Consider the following 21,049-nt stretch of genomic DNA (forward strand, 5'->3'; position numbering starts at 1 on the left):
TCGCCACAATTGGCAAAGGTCTGCTCATACTGGAATGCACTGGACCTTCCTTACAAAAAGTGGAGGCAAAGGGGAATTTTCCCCTCATTTTTGGGAGATTTCTATTCACTTCCTGTTATGTCTCTGGGAAAGGATGGGAGGAGCAAAAGCAGAAAATGAAATCTTGTTAGAAGCTCTAACCCTTTCCCATTCAATCCAAAACTGAAAAAAAAATGTGTTGACTAAAGTCCCACTCGAAATTTAATCAAGACAAATATTCTCCTTTGTTTTATTGTAGGGCCATTACTCATTTTTACAAGACCTTGTGGCATCTGACCATCCACTATCTCATTCCGGTCTCTCACAGCAGCCATCTTGGATGTGGACTGAGTCTTTCAAACCTGCCGTTGATTTATGAAGCTGGTGACCTGTTGATAGGAGCCATAATTCCCTTCCACACGGACAGAGTCTCCCCAACCATAACTTTTACAGAGATGCCTTCAGAGGATGTCTGCACATGGTAAGTGTTGTTTGCTGTATACAAAGTTCAACAGAATTAAAGAGTACCTGTCATAAATTACTGAAAGCCAGCTATAGATGGATCAAATCTTGGCCAGTTCAGCAGGGACCAGCTGAGATTTGATCCATCTTTGAGCAGGCTGGTTGTACTGAAGTCAATCCACTGATCAACTTCTGTACAACCAGCCTATTACATTTTTTTGCATGCAATCACTGCCAGCAACCACAGAAGCTGGCAGTGATCATTGTATTGTGACGGCAGGGAATGCTCCCCGTTGGCAGAGCACAATAGGGTTGTGGGAGGGATTTCCCCATCAACACTGACTAGGTTGATGGGGGTATCAAGCGATTTTCTTTTCTTCCACCCGTGGTGAAAGGAAAGAAAATTGTATAAACTATGATTTACTCACTTTACTCTTTATTATACAGTTATATACACACAAGAGTGCCAACTGGTTAGTAACCAGTTAATGTATCAGTATGTCTTAGGATTGTAAAAGAACACCAAAATATGTGAAAAAATCCACACAAATGCAGAGAGTACATGCAAACTCCAAGTAGATGACTATTCTACAAGGAAATTAACCGAGGACTCCAGTGGTGCAAAGCTGTAGTACTAAAAAGTGGTAAACCCTAATAAGAACTTCTCTTATTCGGTTCCTTTTGATGTGATAAATATACAGGCGGTCCCCGGGTTACAAACAAGATAGGGTCTGTAGGTTTGTTCTTAAGTTGAATCTGTTTGTAAGTCAGAACAGGTACATTTTTTAAGTGTAGCTCCAGCCAAATAAACAGTTTTTAAGCTTTTTGGATAGCATAGGGAAGGGTTAACATCCCTGTAATGTTTGTTTTGCTGTCTGTGCCCCTGCCAGAAAATTTCACCTCACTTTCTGTCCCAATGAAAATTGGATTTTGAAAATTTTGGGTTGTTGTGGAAACAAGCCTTGGTTATAAAGCATCAGTGGAGGTACCTTTTTCCCATAACTCTAAAGCCGCGTACACACGAGTGGAATGTCCGACAGAAAAAGTCGAACGGAAGCTTTTCATCGTCTATTCCGATCGTGTGTAGGCCTCATCAGACTTTTTTCTTCGAAAATTCTGACGGACCTAGAAATGGAACATGTTCTAAATATTTCCGACGGATCCAATTTCTATCGGGAAAACCGCTCATCTGTATGCTGTTCCGACGGACCAAAAACGACGCATGCTCTGAAGCAAGTACGAAGCGGAAGCTATTGGCTACTGGCTATTGAACTTCCTTTTTTTAGTCCCGTCGTAAGTTTTGTACGTCACTGCGTTCTGGACGGTCGGACTTTGGGTTGACCATGTGTAGACAAGACCACTTGAATGGAATTCCGTTGGAGTTCCGTCGGAGAAACCTTCAGAGTTTATCCTGATGGCAAAACTGGTCGTGTGTACGTGGCATTACAGGAGTAAATTTCTCTTCCTAGGGGTAGATTTCCTCTCACTTCCTTTTGCCTCCCTCTGTTTGTAAGTAGGGGTTGTTTGTAAATCGGATGTTTATAACTAGGGGACCGCCTGTACTATTAAAGGCATTTTGTTTTATCTGTTTAATAAGTGCCCAAAACACCTCTATCCTGCCAGAAAACTTCTCCATTGATAATTTCCTGTGCTTGCTGCCTGTTCTGCACTCTTATCAGTTAAATTATTTGCAGAAGTAGTGATGAGTGAAGTAGAGATGAGTTTAGTTTTGGTTTGGACTTGAACTTAGATTTGGCTAAACTGGGAAGTAAGCGGTAGCTGCTCGTTCACACAGGAGCGGGTATACTCATGATACCATTGACCTAATATGCCAACATTGACCTAATATGGGACCATAGTAGGTCGATGACATCATGAGCATCCCCGTTCATTTTGGTTACATGCAGCTGAATGGTGGGAAACCCCCACCTGCAGTTTATTAGCCTAAGGGTTTTGGCTAAACATGGGTTTGAACCAAAACTTTGCAGCCAAACCCAAGCTCATTCCTACTGTGGAGTACAGAACATCTCCCCCTACATTGTAGAGAGGTGGGTGTTTGTAGCTCTGTCCTATGGTTACTATGTCAGTACCTAGGATAGCCTTCAAAGCCATCCCTGTGCCATTTAGATCTTAGGCCTTGATTTGTACCCAATAATGAGATGGTGCCCATTCCCTTTGGGGCTTACTAAGCCCAACCTACTGCTTGACTATCTGTCTATTTCCAGAGGCTTTACTTCATATCGATGTTCTTCCAGTTCATTGTCAATTAATGGTGGCGGGGCTTATTAAGAGGAGGTGGAATCTAATTTCAACTTGGTTGATGTTGAGGTTCTGTGTTCAGCCTGAGCCAAGAATACATGCATACCTCCCAACTGTCCCTGATTTGGAAGAACGGTCCCTCTTTGGGAACATATTCCCTTTGTCCCTCGCAGCTCCTCACTTGCCCTTCATTTTTGGTCTGATGTAAATACCTGTATAAAAAAAAATCACTATTTATCTTGCAGTTTATAGTGCTAAACCTTTCAACCAGTTTTCTAAATTGTTGCATTGGTAAATGTCAAAAGCCAGTATAAAGGAAAATAGTGGTAAGAACACTTGTGGGTTTAACCAATCCTTATTTGTGTATTAATTTTCTATGTAATGGGGGAGTGGCAGGGGTATGGCTTTTGCCTGCATACATTTTGCTGGGGGAGTGGCAGGGGTATGGCTTTTGCCTGCATACATTTTGCTAATAGGTGTCCCTCTTTTTCATCTCAGAAAGTTGGGAGGTATGTGCATTTGAGCTACGCAGGGATGCAACAATTGATTTGAAGACTATAGCCCCAAAACCAGCACCACCTAGGACCAGGGATCAATGTACATGTAAAGCTCAAACAACAAAACCGTTCTTCACAAGCTGTCCACACTACTATGTATACACAAAACATATCAGGACCAAGTGTATGAAAAAAGTGTAAACGTTATTAATACATATACTGTATATTCTACAAATAGACACATAGGGGTTTATATATAAAATGTTTGAATAGCAATTCACCCAGTGAAAGTACACGTACATTCGTTTGTTGCTAATGGGAAAAAAATATGAATGTTATTAGACTATTTCCTGTGCTGGATGAATGGTTTTCATAAATTTAGGTGAAAAGTCTCACATTTGACCACTAGACGGCGCTAAGTTTCATAGGAAATTTCTATAATATTTAACACCATCTAGTGGCCAAAAGAAGAATTCTCCACTTTAAATCAGTGTCCCACCACAACCTACCCATATGGCAAGTAGCTATATGCCCCATAGCATACATTCAAATTAATGCACAGTGTCAGTATAATAAAACTCTTCTATTAAACCTCCAGGTTCCTTTTTGAAACCTACCAGCAGTTCCAGGCATTGAGGTTTGCAGTGGAGGAAGTCAATGCAAATCCAGATGTCCTCCCGAACATGACTTTGGGGTTCTATGCCTACGACTCTTGTTCTGTATTGCACAGGGAGCTGGAGGGAACACTGGGCATGCTGACCGGACACATTCAGGCAATTCCAAATTATTCACGGCTTGGAAGACCTCCAGTGGCTGCCATTCTCGGACACTCCATGTCCACCTACTCTATTCTCATGGCTCATATCCTAGGACTGTACAGATATCCACAGGTGAATGTGTAGCTGGGCTAAGGGCTAGGTGGAAGAGGCAGACAACTTGGGTGCTTCAGCAGGAGGGGGGAGCAAAAAGGACTGCAAGTAGGGGTGGGCCAAACACCCCCCTGGTTCAGTACACACCAGAACATGCGAACGGGCAAAAAGTTTGAGCGAACATGTGAACCCTATTAAAGTCTATGGGACACGAACATGAAAAATCATAAGTGCTAATTTTAAAGGCTTATATGCAAGTTATTGACATAAAAAGTGTACAGGGACCCGGTGCTACCCCAGGGGACATGTATAAATGCAAAAAAAAAGTTTTTAAAACAACTGTTTTTTCAGGAGCAGCGATTTTAATAATGCTTAAAGTGAAACAATAAAAATGAAAGATTCCTTTAAAAATCATGCCTGGGGGGTCCCCTTAGTGTGCCTGTAAAGTGGCGCATCTGTGTGATGTGTAGAACAACACCGCAGTAAAATGACATTTCTTAAGGAAAAAATGGCATTTACACTTGCTCGTGGCTGTAATGTATTGCTGAGTCCCGCTAATATAGATAAAAATCAAGGAAAAAATTGGCGTGGGTCCCCCCCCCAGTCCATACCAGACAGGCCTGGTATGGATTTTAAGGGGAACTCCACGCTATAATAAAAAAATTGGCGTGGGTCCCCCAAAATCCATACCTGACCCTTATCTGAGCATGCAGCCTGGAGGACAGGATAGGGGGGCCAAGCGAGCGAGTGCCCCCCCCCTCGAACCATACCATGCCACATGCCCTCAATATAGGGAGGGTGCTTTGGGGTCCCCCACAAAGCACCTTGTCCCCATGTTGATGGACCTCTTGTGCAAAATTGGTACAGACATCCCCAAAAAGACTTGCAGCTGTAATTGCAGCGAAAGGCGGTACAGCAAAGTATTGTCTCAGGGGGGCTGAATACAAATGTACCCCACACTTTTCACATATTGATTTGTAAAAGATTTTGATTATATAAGATTATATATATATATATATATTAATACAGTGCCCCCCCGGCCCTTCGGGTCTAGTATGGATTTGGAGGAGACCCCCTCATGCAAAATATAAAAAAAAATGGTATGGGTTCCCCCCCAAAATCCATACCAGATACTTATCCGAGCATGCAGCCTGGCAGGTCAGGAAAGGGGGGGCTCTCCCCCTCTCCTGAGCCATGCCGCATGCCCTAAACATGGGGGGATCCCGGATCCCAGCCCCTCCCCATGTGAATGAGTATGGGGTACATTGTACCCCTACCCATTCACCCCAAAAGGTAGTGAAGTGTTAAAAAAGGTGTTTGACAAGTCCTTTATTAAAAATGACCTCTGTTGTTGCTCTAATGTGTCTTCTTTCCCTGGTACCGATATCTTCTACCTCCGGTAATTTCTTCCCCCTCCGGTGCAGTCTTCTCCTTGAGCTGTCTTCTCCTTGAGCTGTCTTCTCCTTGAGCTGTCTTCTCCTTGAGCTGTCTTCTCCTTGAGCTGTCTTCTCCTTGAGCTGTCTTCCCCTTGAGCTGTCTTCCCCTTGTGCTGTCTTCTTGTTGAGGGCATGCGGCCTGATATGGTTCAGGAGGGGGGGGGGGGGCGCTTGCTCGTCCCCTCCCTTTCCTGACCTGCTGGGCTGCATGCTCGGATAAGGATCTAATATGGATTTTGGGGGGGACCCCACGCCATTTTTAAAAGAATTTTGATGAGGGGGTACCCTCTGAATCCATACTAGGCCTGGTATGGACCTGGGGGGGGGGGGGGGGCCACGGCATTTTTTTCACAATTTTTTTTTTTTGATGACTCATCAGCTTAGAACACGGCGGCCGGCTTCCCGGCCTGTTCCTTAGCAACCAGCTATATACAGTGTTTAACCACTTGCCTACAGGGCACTTTCACCCCCCTTCCTGCCCAGACCAATTTTCAGCTCTCAGCGCTCTCACACTTTGAATGACAATTACTCAGTCATGCAACACTGTACCCAAATGAAATATGCGTCCTTTTTTTCACACAAATAAAGCTTTCTTTTGGTGGTATTTAATCACTAGTGGTTTTTTTTATTTTTTGTGCTATAAATAAAAAAAGACTGAAAATTTGGTGAAAAAATGCCTTTTTCTTTGTTTCTGTCATAACATTTTAGAAATTAGTAATATTTCTTCATAAATTTTGGCCAAAATTTATACAACTACATATCTTTGGTAAAATAACCCTAATTAGTGTATATTATTTGGTTTTTGTGAAAGTTATAGAGTCTACAAGCTATTGTGCAAATCATTGAAAATTGATCACACCTGATCACACCTGATGTACTGAAGACCTACCCTGTTTCCCCGAAAATAAGACCTAGCGTGATTGTCGGTGATGGCTGCAATATAAGCCCTACCCTCCAAATAAGCCCTAGTTAAAGTCCTTGTAGGTCTTCTTTTCAGGGTAGGGCTTATTTTCGGGGAAACAGGGTAGGGCTTATTTGGGGGGTAGGGCTTATATTACAGCCATCACCGACAATCACGCTAGGTCTTATTTTCGGGGGAAACAGGGTATCTCATTTCTTGAGACACTAACAAGCCAGGAAAGTACAAATACCCACAAAATGACCCCATTTTGGAAAGCAGACACCCTAACATATAATATATGAGGCATAATGAGTCTTTTGAACTGTTCATTTTTTTCCAGAAGTTTTAGGAAAATGTGGAAAAAAAATGAAAACGCATTTTTTTTCCACAAAGTTGTCCATTTTTAAGATATTTCCAACACATAGCATGTACATAGCAAAAATGACACCCCAAAATACATTCTGCTACTCCTCCTGAGTATGGCGATACCACATGTGTGAGACTTTTACACAGCCTGGCCACTTACAGAGGCCCACCAGGGAAGTAGCACTTTCAGGCATTCTACAAGCATAAATTACACATCTCATTTCTCAACCATCTATTACAATTTTGAAGGCCCTGGAGCACCAGGACAATGGAAACGTCCTCAAAATGACCCCATTTTGGAAAGCAGACACCCCAACGTATAATCTCTGAGGCATAATGAGTCTTTTGAACAGTTCATTTTTTTCCAGAAGTTTTTGGAAAATGTGGAAAAAAAATGAAAACGCATTTTTTTTCCACAAAGTTGTGCATTGTTAAGATATTTTCAACACATAGCATGTACATAGCAAAAATGACTACCCAAAATACATTCTGCTACTCCTCCTGAGTATGGCAATACCACATGTGTCAGACTTTTACACAGCCTGACCACATACAGAGGCCCACCATTGAAGTAGAACCTTCAGGCGTTCTACAAGCATAAATTACACATCTCATTTCTCTAATTTCCTGACAACCTATTATTTTTGAAGGCCCTTATATTTCTAACACATAGCATTTACATACCAAAAATTACACTTCAAAATAAATTCTGTTGAGGAAAGGGTAAAAAAAAGTATTACCTGTGGTTTTAGTAGTGTCCTCAGAGGAGAGAATTGGTGCAGGCAGCAGGCAGGAATATTGTCTATAGTCAGCACTAGGATATTGTCAGCACAGCCAAAGCATTTGTCCATAGAAATTGTCCAGGCAGAGACAGCCAGAACAGCCATAATATTGGTCCTGGTACACCGTTACCTCCCTGCACTCATTATTGTACCGCTCTCCAGCCCTTCGTAAACATACTGCCTCTTGCTACAGCTAATTATTTCCATAGTCCAGGTTGCAGGAAGAGGTGTGGTCAGTTTATGCTGCAGGCAGGGGGATGGCGGCAGTAAGTCAGCAGCAGGCTGAGGGCCACAGTCAGGTAAGACCTGTGCACAGGAGCACAGGGGTAGAGGCTTCGACCCACCCAAATCTCTATGAAGCCTCCGGACTCCAGACCCTAATCCGGAAAAAAAGAAACCCGGAGACAACAAAAAAAATTTGTTTTCTCCAACAAAAAAAAATTTGTTTTCTGCACACCTGGCTGTGTGGTGAAAGGGGGAATTCTTGCTGATCCTGAGTCGGAAGGCAGCCATGTTGGATTGGCAAGACCATCTGGGAGATATGTAGCAGCCCTGGCTCTTGGGGGACGGGCACTCCAGTGCTGGTAGTTGGCGTTCCTGTGCTGGCATTTGGGCTTGATGCTGCGGCAGCTCTGGTACTGGGTCTTTGGTTTTGGGGTCTATAGCTGGCAGCAGCACGGGTACTGGGCCTGGGAATTTGATGATGGGGTATATTGCTGGTGGCTGCCTGGTTTCCAGAGTGCCGTGCTCTTTTAGGAGGGATCCATTCTTCCTCTGATTCATTTGCCGATCCACTACTATTGATCGGTTCAAATGCTGAATTTGATTCACAATCGGAATTGGCAATTGAATCTGATGAGAACACCCCACTGCACTCATCAGTCATGGAGATGATCTGAAATGCCTCCTCAATTGTATAGAATCTTTTGGACATTTTTTCTGATGGGCTGTGCAACAGGTGACAAATTACAGTACTCACATTTTGAGGGTGCGTCAGGGCACCATTCAGAAGAGGCATAAAATCTGGATAAAACAATGAGGTAATAGATGTAGCAGTGAGGTTATGGAGACCGTCCCAGCACAGAAAGCTGCTGCTGCCTAACACTCCGTCCTGGCCCCTCCACCCCTCACTGATGGGTGACAGGTGACGTGTGACGGTCACTGGTGGGTAGCAGGTGACGTGCGACCGTCACTGGTGGGTGACAGTCACTGATGGCAGTCTCTGATGATGACTGGTGCACTTTATGGGACTGATAGGTGACAGATGAGGGTCACAGATGGGTCACGGATGACGGTCACTGAAGACGGTCACTGATGGCGGTCACTGAAGACGGTCACTGATGGCGGTCACTGATGACGGTCACTGATGACGGTCACCGATGGGTGCATTTGAACAACTTTTACTGAAAATTCAGCATAACACGTGCAACCGGATAAAGCATTCTTTCCCTAACTAACTCTAGCTGAAGCTTCCCCAGTGTACCTGTGCGGGTAAAGTCCATCTGGGTGTGTGTTGTCCAAAGGTGGAGAATCTCGAATTGAGGTGTCCATAGTTACGGGGGTCCCAGTGAGTCAATGCTCCTGAGGTGGACCACAGGTCCCAGCAAGTTTTTGTAAAAGTTCCTGTCCTTTCACCCACTCCCCTGGGGACCCGAACCTCTTCCCTGGCCAGCGAAGGCCGCAAAAACATGAACCCCTCCCTCCTGACCTGGGCAGCTGAGTAAGCTAACTAAACATAGTAGGCAACCTGCCTACATACAGGCACGTAATGTGGACTTACCGCATTCAGGGTATACATCTGTGTAACCATATGGCCTTATACATGAGTACCGCTCAGAAGAGCTGCTGTGTATTTTCCTCCTCCTCTAGCTGCTACATAAAAAAAAAGTGGATTAGCTGGACCAGCACAGACAGTAATTACACTATTTTAAAAAAGTGAGATATATGAAGTGCATGAAGGAAGGGGGAGGGGTGTGCTAGTGCTTTAACTGGATAGTCAAATTTACTAACAAAGTCACAGGTATGCTGCAAGTTGAGAAAAATATATATTTTTTTTGTGCCTTTACGTGCATTTCTTCTAAACCGGTGACAGGGTCTCTTTAAGCATTAACCAATCAGGGACCAGCCGCCGCAGTTGTACTGCAGCAGGTTGCCTCTCTTGGGCGAGCTGCCATCATTGTACGTCGGCTCGCGCAGGCTCAGTTGCGAGTGGGCACGTGCCTCCGGCAGGGTGCTCTCGCACCCACTGCACACTGCGGGAGCGTGCCCGCGGGTTGGGTGACCCGTGATCGCCTAGTACAGAGGCAGAATGGGGATCTGCCTTTGTAAACAAGGTGGATCCCCATTCTGACAGATGACATGACAGAGATCTACTGTTCCCACTCATCGGGAACAGTGATCTCTGTCATGTCCCAGGCAGCCCATCCCCCCTACAGTTAGAACACACCCAGGGAACACAGTCAACCCCTTGACCGCCCTGTAGTGTCAACCCCTTCCCTGCCAGTGTAATTTTTACATTGATCAGTGCATTTTTATAGCACTGATCAATGTAATAATGTCACTGGTCCCCAAAAACTGTCATTTGGGGTCAGGTTTGTCCATCGCAATGTCTCAGTCCTGCTAAAAATTGCAGATCACTGCCATTACCAGTAAAAACAATATAAAAAAATAAAAGCCCCTAAATCTTTCCCATAGTTTGTAGAAGCATAACTTTTGCGCAAACCAATCAATATACGCCTATTGCGATTTTCTTTAAAAAACAAAAATATGCAGAAGAATATATATTGGCGCTCTTTGTTTCTAGCGCAAACAATAAAAACCGCAGAGGTGATCAAATACCACCAGAAGAAAGCTCTATTTGTGGGAAAAAAAGAACGTCAATTTTGTTTGGGTACAGTGTCGCATGACCGTGCAATTGTCAGTTAAAGCGACGCAGTGCCGTATTGCAAAAAATGGCCTGGTCATTAAGGGGGAAAATCCTTCCGGTCCTTAAGTGGTCAGTTTGTTTCAGTTTTGTTAATAAGGTCCCCACAACAGCACATTGTGTACATATGGTTGTCAATGTCTACCTATGAAGCTGTTACTACTTCTTATCTGTATCAGCATTATTTTGGAGTGTCATAACAATTTCATTCTAATGGTTTAATAATATACCTTAAAATAATGTGCGCCTCCTAATGATTTTATTTTTGTACTCCTTCAGATAAGCCACTATGCAACCAGTGCTCTCCTTAGTGACCGCACAAAGTTCCCATCATTTTTCCGGACTGTCCCCAGTGATTCTTTCCAGTCTCAGGGTTTGGCTCAGCTGGTGCTACATTTTGGTTGGACCTGGGTGGGTTTGGTGGCAATGGGAAATGACTATGGACAGCAGGGCATTCAGATCATTAAACAAGAGATCCTTCAGGCTGGGGCTTGTGTGGCCTTCACCGAAGTCATACTTTTAAATCAGGCAGACAGAAATGCGCCTTATATCTCAAAGGTCATCAAACAGTCTACAGCAAAGGCTATAATCATTTTCTCTATTGATGTCTTCTTTATTCCCCTCCTGAATGAGATGTTGAAAATGAACGTTACTGGGAAGGTCTTCATAGCAAGTGAAGCCTGGAGCATCTCAACCATACTTTTAGTAGATAAATATTCCTCTATTCTCGCTGGGTCTATTGGATTTTCTTTCCACAGCTCAACAATCCCTGGATTTAAGGATTATCTGAAGAAAGTCCATCCTTCTGACCCTCTAGGGCAAACAGTAACTAAAATATTTTGGGAGATGACCTTTGATTGCAAGTTCCTTGATAAAACAAATACAGATTTCACTAAGAATACCAGATTTTGTATGGGAAATGAGACTCTCGAAACTACTGAGAATGCATACACTGATGTATCCAATCTGAGAACTTCATACAATATTTACACATCTGTTCAGGTTGCAGCTAAATCCTTGCATGACCTTCGAATGTGCCAGAATGGGAAGGGCCCTTTCTCTAATGGAACTTGTGCCAGGCTTCAGAATATTAAACCTTGGCAGGTAACAGAAGTCAATTGCTATTCCTAGATGACACATGATGGCTGTACAGAAATAGTAAAATATTTATGTGGCAATTGTTCAAGGTTTCCTGCTATAAAGACATCTTCAGGATATTAGGTAGTTGCTGTTCCCAGTTGCCTTTTTCAACCTTTTCAACACAGAGGAACCTTTGAAATAACTTTCCAGTCTCAGGGTGTTATGGTCAGAGGGAAGAATGCTCCTTACACTTGTGGTCATTGGGAAGAATTAGCTCCCTTATAGACAGCTAAAAAGATCAATGGTGTCAGTGGGAACTTATCTAAGAGGTGGAAGTTGCTCATTGCTCAAGAAACCCCTTGCAACCTCCAGAGGAGCCCTAGTTTAGAAACCCTGGTTTCCAGTCTTCCATCCAATTGTACATCCTCCCATCCCACACTTGAATCACTCAGTAAGTAGGTTATAATTTTTGGAGAGTAAAGTAGTGGCATGCACTCATCACACAATGGTGATGTGTACCACCACTTGGGGACTTGGTATCCTTGGTATATCAACCTTTGCTTTGATTGTTCAGAATACTGCAATGCACCTCATAGACTGGTGTCCAGTACTGGCTGTGGGTTTCTGGGAACCTGAACCTTGTAACTAGTAATGCCCACAGCTTCCTACAAAGATGCCGTGACCTCATCCCTTGTGGGGTGTTCCTTGACAGACTGGGAGAAAGGAACTGGGTGACCCAGGACACTATACCTATTCAAGGTATGCTAAACTGGGGAGACTGGAGTTGGGCTGTGAAAAGACACTGTCACCTTGCCCATGGAGAGCAAAATGACAGTGTCTCTAGAATGGGCACCCTTTATCCCCTTATACTTATTTTATTTGCGCTCTCATGGCTCATTTCTACACCACAGTTAGCAACATCTGCGGCTCTCATACACAGAAGGTGCACTGCCTGCCCTTAACTCACCTCTCCATCCACAGAACACCTTGTATTTTATAAATGGTTCACAGAATAGGAGATCTCCTTTTGCAGTGCTGGAAGTATAGTGAAAGCTATACTATCCAGGATCAATAAAACAGTAAATAATAAGGAAACGGCAGCAATCCTGGAAGTGGCATACACCTCATTACAGTTTACTATTTTCTATCCACCACACATTTTTCTAAAACAAATCTGGTGTTTTTCTTTAAGCAGCAGCAGCAGCATTTTTATGCTAAAGTATTCTTTCAACTAGCAGTCCCAGTTAGGTCTCTTTCTTGAGTCCTGGTCATGACTGGCCCTGGAGCAATGTCTCTTAAAACGATTCTGATGGAGGGTGCACAGCAGAGGTCATTGCCACCAACACATGCAGCCACTGGTAGCTTTCTTTCAATGGTGCATAATTGCACCTATACCTTACAGCAGGCACTCAAGTAGCAGCAGACACTCGATGCATGTCCTCCTGGCAGTGCCAGGTGCCCTGTGATAAGGTGTCACCTGCATTTATATATTAGCCTTGCAGCTCGTCCCATGCCCCTGTCCCACTCCAGTTCACCGCCCTTCCTCCCCCACCAGCACCCTGTGCTCCCTTACCTGTACAGGCAATTGAGTAAGGGCACACTGTGTATCAGGTCTCTGCCACAACTGATCCCTTCCAGAAAGTCTACATGCTTTGTTTTTTTTATTTTTTTTCCTGATAGTTCACAAATAGCTCATGACTCTCTGTCCATGTGACCAGCCTCTGCACCAATCTAATCCCCTGGTACCTGAGTCTAGCCAATAAAGTACCTTTTATGGGTCAGATCAAAAGGTGACTGGGTGAAGAGGAAAGACCTGAGAGGGCCATGGTACAAAAAAGCTCTGATGTGTTCCTGCACTCAGTTCTGGGGCACAGCATGAGGACTCTGGGATTTTGATAAAATCCTGGAAGAGTCCCACAAAATCCGGATGGTTAGGAGGTATGCAGTTCACTTTACAGAAGAAAAGATTATTAAAAACTTCCAATGATTAGCTTAATTTTAAATTTTATATGTAACATTTTTAATGCGTCTACCAATAATGATCATTTAGATTCACCATCAAGTCTTGTCATAGGCAAACTGGCTGATATTTAGTATAATTATTGTTAATCCTGACCCAATATAACCCTATTACATTAAATGTGTGATTTAATCTTATGCTGACTTCTTTACCTGTACAGCTGACCCACTATATACAGAATGTCAGAGTAAGATTAAAAGCTAAAAGAGAGGTCTTCTTCGATAAAAATGGTGATCTCCCCGCGGTGTATGATATTGTCAACTGGCAGAGAACTGATGATGGACTCATAAAGCATGTTAAGGTTGGAAGCTATGATACCGCATCCACTTATGAAGACATCCTGGCAATCAACAGTAGTGCAATAATGTGGGCATCTTCGGAGAACCAGGTACTATAAAAATACTTATTGTGGAACTGTAGAAAAGAGAAGAAACATCTCTAAACTATCCTTCCTGGCAAATGATTTGTAATTAGGCTGCCTATTGTAGAATACGCAAGTAACTAAGGAGTAACACTTTTGCAATCAGCTTGTGGGAGGAGGTACACAAATGCAGTATTGTGGGAAGATCTGACCAGTTGAGGGCTTCAATTATAAAGTAGAGATATGATCTTACCATGACCATAATGCTCTTTTAAAGCGCAACTCCATGAGACTTAAAAATTCTCCCTTGTAGTGGGGTTGCACCCGTACAGCAAGGGTTAACTACATGTTTACGTCTAGGGGGCATGGAAAAGTAGATTCACTTGCCCGTCCCTTTGCTCCTCTGTGCTGCTAGGCTTGTCCACACATCATCTTCTCTTCCATATTCTACCGATCTAAGGTTCTGATGTTATCATGACCAATATAAGGGCCTTGGATGTGAGGACGCCGAGAAGCAATCCACTGCTGGAAAATGGGGGAGCATCGTCTGCTGGAGGAGTGGAGGGTCAGGTAAGTTAAAGCGCTTTTCTGCCCCCTAGACTTAAACAAGCATTCAACTCTTGCAGTGTGGGCACAGCCCTAATGTAAGGGAGAATTTTCATTCAGAATTTCCCAGGGTTGGGATTTTTCTTTTTAATTAGTGCATGTTTATTACGCACAGTTGTATGCTTTACAGATGTGCCATTTACAATATCGAATGAAAAAAACAAATGTCAGGAGGAGGACAGCCCAGTCGGATGACCTGTAAAAGTAATGTGACCGGCCTGTCCTATAATCCTTATGCAGCATTAAAAATGGAAGAACTCCAGGGGTCACCACTGGCTGCATTTCTTGAACAAGCTGTCAATAGTTTGGCATCCAGAAGATAGCACTAGCCACTCTCTGGTTTTAATTGTCCTTAAAAATGAGAAACCTATTGGTAATTCAGCTCATAATGGCTAAACCAAAATTGATATACAGTAACCCACTGCTGCCAGCCAGACCACACTAGTCCAAAGACGGTATTAAAATGGAATTCTTTTCCTTCCCCCAGGAGCCTGTTGGTCCACCACCAGTAGATCAAGGGGAAGCACAGTATAAGCAGGGGTTAGGCTTATAGGAGAAGCTTTAAAAGGGGAGGGAGGAGTTTTCGATAGGATGGATGGAAAGAAGAAGGTTTGGAGTTCCTGATGATCTAACAATAACGTGCCCTTTACGTTTTCCCCTTTGCTGTCCCTGTCTGGCTCATGTGTCCCTTCAGGGTATGGAGATGTGAGGATAAAAACCAAAATGCTGGCTGGTGACACCTCTGTGAAGGATGTATATAACTGTTATCTGGAAGATGTTCCCTGAGTCTGGGATGTGTGCTGACATTCACAATAAAATAAATCATTGGAAAAGCAAGAGCTGCCTGGACATTTATTATTAGGGAGGGGGATCTGGATTCCTGTTGTAGGGCCTTGGATCTTTTGTATATGGATGGATATCAGATAGCAGAGCCTCCTCTAAAAGTAGGATAGTCGGCAAACCCCACTAGAGTAGAATGACCCTTGGCCAGCATGTGGTGCTGCTGCCTACCACTAGGGGACCTGCCTACAACCATGCCACCATGCTTACAACCATACCACCAATACGTTCTCCATTGTTTGACAATCCCAAACATTCTACTGCCCTCCCACCCCAAGGACATCCCATCCTGCCAAAGTGCTATGAAGATCAGCTTACCATTTTCCCTGCTTACCAGCTTTCACTAAAACCTTACATTTGTAGTGGGAGCATAGAAAAACTTTCCTTTTCACTTGCACTTTCTGGAATGAAGGTTCAGCAGGATATCAAAGCTGAAAGTTAGACCCAGAGAAAAAGAATGAATTTGTGGTCTGGGCAGTAGTGAGAACTGGCTTTAAGAAGGAGCTGTAATCCTGTGGGAAATATTTGGATTTTAGCTCCTGCTTGGGGCTCCTTCCTCAACACCAATAAGACTTTACACACACCAATCTTTCATCTTAGCCCACTGTTGTCCCTTTCTAGGCCCTCTATCTATTTTTCCTCTCTGGGTCTATCTTTCAAAAAGAATAGATCCTGAGGTGTGCAGGGTGGGAGCAAACACAACAAAAGTTAAATATGGATGGGAGCAGAGTCAGGTAGTGTATTGGACAGATCTTGCTATTGGAACCTCCAAGAAATATAAGATGTTAGAGGGTGATTTAGCCCACTGGAAACCATTTATAATTTAAATACCACTTTTGGCAAGAGAAACCTTTTACATATTACATATCTGCATATTCCGTGCTTAATGGCAAGCATCCACATAATTTAGTATCATGTAGAGTTCTACCTAAATAACTGAAGACCATATCTGATTTTTTTGTAAGGTTCCTTTGTCAGTCTGCAGTAAGAGCTGTCCTGCAGGGACAAGGAAGGCTGCAATTAGAGGACAACCCATCTGTTGCTATCAGTGTGTCCCCTGTCCACCTGGAGAGATCTCCAATGAAACTGGTAATAAGATACTAAATAGATATATATTTTTTAATGAGTGCACCATGTGGCCTTGTTTAGCTTGATTGACTTTACTGGCATAAAAGTAGAAAAAGGACAAATCTTTCAAAATCTTACAGGTTGTGCTTTTATTTTAAAGTTAATTAAGAGCATACAGTAGTTTCCCTTGTATTCATTTCCACTGCCTCAGACCCTACAGCAAGTGCCCAAACACTATGAAGAGAGACAGATGAAATGGCATAGCATCAGTACAAGCTCTACCCAGTTCTATTACAGAGCAGCTTCCATTTATGTTATATGTTATGGAGAAGATGATAGGGAGGTGTCCTGTAGTCTAGTGTAGATCAGGGTGGGGCTGAGAACACTTTCTAAAAGCAAGCAAAACTTTCTGGCATTTTCAAAACAGTAAAGCTGCCCATAAATTAACAGATTCCTCCATCCATGCAAACAAGGTGCATGAAGTAAGTCCACCCCGCTGATGGGCAATTGTATTCGGCCAGCAGGACAAACATTTTCCAGCATGTCCTTTCAACAGAATTTGATCATTCAACTTCCATCAAGAATTGAGAATTTTTTGGTCCGGTTGGTGAAACCAACACCCTTAGCTAAAGACACCTCATCCCAATAAGTATGAATACAAAGCAGGGGGGGAGGCGGACATTGAGGGGATTTTTGCGGTGTCTAATATGAAAGTGCACAACTACTGTATTATGAATAAAATACAAATTTTTATTAACATAACATAGTTAAAAGCTGAACATAATATTACAAAACAATAAACGGTTATAAGCAATTGGTGGTCAAAAATCGTTTACAGGTGGGTAGTAAGTCGCAGCAAGACTAATTGCACATTAACCCGACATGTTTCGCTTTTATAGCTTCCTCAGGGGATGTGCAAAGGACTTTTAATTTTTAATTTCTACTGAGACCACTAAATAAATGGAAAGGAACAAAGTTACAACAGACAGTTGAAACAGTACAATAAAAAAATCAGTACAAAAATATAAATATGAGTATGAACCCAGTTGCCTACAGAACTCAACACTTACCCTGTACAGACTTTATACCCAAGAAACACCCGGCCAAATCCCTACCCACGCCTCACAACCCGGATCCAGGGGGGGTCAGTTTGGCACAGCCATAGAAGGCTAATAGGGGGACACTGGGGAACAACAAGATCACCACAAGGTTAAATTGTTGTATCAATGACTTTAAATAGAAGCAAGAAGATATTGCATGGTGTAGTAATAAAGTGGTATAGTAATGATTATCATTATATAAGGGGGGAACATAAGTCAACATAAGTTAAATTAAATACTTACATCAAGGTCACTGATGGTAGGGATATTTTAATTGTCTGTATAGAAGGTATGTTGGTAAGGCTTCAATCATGAGACTGTGTGGAGTTGAATGCAGGGACGGGCTAAAGAATGGTGAACGGAGTATAATAATTAATAATTTGTAAAGTTAGTTTTAATAATTGAGTGAGATACTTGGGTGCTGTAGATTTGATAGTGAGAAGTGATATGAATAAAAAATTTTTTTACAGGATGGTGATAGGAAGCCAGAAAGTTGTGTGACTAGAAAGAGTGAATAGTAACCAACTAGCCACACCAGAGCGCTGTGAAGCCAGAGTGGCTGCTTATTTGTATACACATAAGGGAAACAAGGAGAGAAGTAGCAGGACCCCAAGGATAAAAAATCGGAATGTGGATAGCCTCTTACCAAGCAAACGAATGGTAATGAACAATAGGCAAGGGTGTAGAAGTAGATTGAAAATAATTGATGTATTTTATAGCGTCTTACCATTGCAGATTCAGCCACAATATGGTGTCTCCCTCGGGCTCAGGCTGAATGAACAGCCTGATAAGCCGGTTTAAATTAGCCCTCCGACGAGCCGGCATGTGACGTCGCCGGCTCGACGCGGACGTCAAAGACGCCAATGCGCATGCGCACCGGCTCCCACCCAGCCTCTGACTACGCTGACCAGGAGACTTAACGGCGGGGGGAGGGGTCCAGGCACGTCCAAAACAAATGGGAGTGCCCCGGATCCCCTCCACCAATCACCGCAGTCCCATGCCAGCGCAGCGATGGTAATGGGGGAGTAAAATCCCAGGAGGCCGAGGCCAACATGAGATTTTAGGGTGGCTGCCTGGCGATGCTGGGCGTAAAACGGGCCTGCTAGGGAGTGGAAAAGGCAAGCCCTGGGCGTCCGTATGGCTAGCCGATACGAGCACCCCGGGACAGCGATTAGGGGACATGGATCAGAGACCAAGTGCACTCCAAGGAAAGAATGACACCAGGGATGTTATACAAGTATAAGGATTAAAGAGCAATACCACATATTGCTCAAACGCCAAAAAGTGGAGTGTAGAGTAGGCAACTACGTTCACATTACATAGTTTAGAACAATGAAATTGAGCCTAATACCATATCACAGGCAAATGTATTCATGTTGCCACACAAAGACAAAAAAAGGACATTTAGGCCCCTTTCACACTGGGGCAGTAGGGGGCGTCGGTGGTAAAACAGCGCTACTTTTAGCGTTGTTTTACCACGGTATTCGGCCGCTAGCGGTGCGGTTTTAACCCCCCGCTGGCGGCCGAAAAAGGGTTAAAACCCCTCGTATAGCGCGGCTATAGCCGCGGTATTACCGCGGTATAGCCGCGCTGTCCCATAGATTTCAATGGGCAGGAGCGGTGAAGGAGCGGTGAATACACCGCTCCTTCACCGCTCCAAAGATGCGGCTGACAGGAGATTTTTTCTTCTCCTGCCAGCGCACCGCTTCAGTGTGAAAGGCCTCGGGCTTCCACACTGAACAAACAGCGGAGGCTGTTTAGGGGCGGTTTGCAGGCGCTATTTTTAGCGCAATAACACCTGCAAACCGCCCCAGTGTGAAAGGGGCCTTAATCATCTACTGAATATAAAGTTAAAATTAGTACATGCTCTACCACAAAATATTGAAATTATAAAAAGGAAGTATAAGGTATAATTTTTTAGAATAAGCACAAAAAAGAAGCTATAGTTCTGCAAGTTATACCAAGGGGAGAAGAAAGAGGAAGGGAACTGGCACAAGGGGAAGGAATGAAATAAAAGTAAACCTTCAAAAGTATGGAGGACAAGATCAGTAAGAGGGAAGAACTCTAATAGCACTGGGGGGCTATAGAAAGGATTTAAAGCTTAGATTTTCATTAAAGCCTGGAAAAATTGTGGCTTTTAGGTTGTAAATCCAGCGTGCTTCTAACTGTAGCAGTGTGCGATCAACGCTACCACCACGGGAGTCTGGAGGAATATGCTCAAGCGCAAAGAATTTGATGAATTGCGGATCGAAGTTGTGGTGTATACCAATATGTCGGCTAATGGCAGTTTCCATTTTGTGTTTTTTTATGGGTTTGATATGATCTCGTATGCGTTTATAAAATTGTCTTTTTGTTTTGCGTATATAAAATCCCCCACACCGGCATTGGGCAAAGTATACAATGCCAGGTGTTTGACAGGTGACTTTAAAGCGAATGGAATGCCATTTGCCGTTGGGTAATTTAAATTTAGTTTGTGCAGCGATATAATCGCATATGTCGCATGTTCCACAGGGGAAAGTGCCGCAATTCATTAATTCTAGAGATGGTTGTGTGTTTCTGAAATGGCTTCGGACTAATTGATCCTTTAGAGAAGGAGCTCGTTTAAAGGTGATTTCAGGAACATTTTTTATGAACTTGCTCACAGTGGGATCTGCAGATAAAAGTGGCCAAAATTTTTTCAATATGCGTCTGAATTGTTGGTGCTGACAGGAGTATTGAGTAATGACTTGTACATTGTCTAAATTTTTAACCCGCTTGTTTGAATATATTTGAAACAACAAGTTAGGTTGGGACTTTATATGAGACCATGACCATCCAGTGCACAGGTCTCCATCCCTATATATATATAAGAAAAATAAGGGAAAATGGGGGAAGGGGAAATTGGGACTTTGTATGAAACACAACACTAGGGCAAGCTAAGTCATCAGGTGTAGAAAATGTTTTGAATTTAATGATACCACATGAGAAACAGAGTGCAATAGATGATACTCACATATAATCAGTAAATATGGTACAGAATAGGTAAAACATGACAACAAGACATAATGTAGTAACAAAGTAGCATGTTAAACACTATAGCAGAAGGTAAGTTACAGTATCATCGGCATTACACCCAACATGTGTATACATATTCAATATTGTATTATAATAAAACTGATGACTAAAACACTAAAAATGCCCATGGTAGATGCATGTTGGCTGTGACATGTCAAAAAGTAGTAAATGCTCTGTTGTAAATGCTCAACGCGTTTCGTGGAAGTTTGTCCACTCATCAGGAGAAGCTATCTGGAAATATCTAGAATATAGTGTAGAGTAGTAATGAATAATATTTAATTACAACAGGAAAAGGGGGAGCATTAACGCTAGTCCTAGCACTCTTACCTGTGGGTATATAGTATAATGGTGGTAGAGCATATATAATGATATACGATGGTAGGAGTTATTAAGGGGTGAATATGGCA

General features: G+C 43.1%; 1 protein-coding gene across 1 annotated transcript; it reads left to right on the forward strand.

The window, feature by feature from the left end:
• The first annotated feature begins 133 nt into the window (after window positions 1-133).
• LOC141134122 (extracellular calcium-sensing receptor-like) lies at window positions 134-15,397 on the forward strand. Its single transcript, XM_073623706.1, has 5 exons — window positions 134-165; window positions 278-499; window positions 3,835-4,126; window positions 10,793-11,617; window positions 13,774-15,397. Exons 1-5 carry the CDS (start codon window positions 134-136, stop codon window positions 14,008-14,010), a joined length of 1,608 nt encoding a protein of 535 aa, XP_073479807.1. The 3' UTR covers window positions 14,011-15,397.
• The last annotated feature ends 5,652 nt before the right edge of the window (window positions 15,398-21,049 follow it).

This window comes from Aquarana catesbeiana, linkage group LG03, assembly GCF_042186555.1.
Source record: "Aquarana catesbeiana isolate 2022-GZ linkage group LG03, ASM4218655v1, whole genome shotgun sequence".
Classification (NCBI taxonomy): Eukaryota; Metazoa; Chordata; class Amphibia; order Anura; family Ranidae; genus Aquarana; species Aquarana catesbeiana.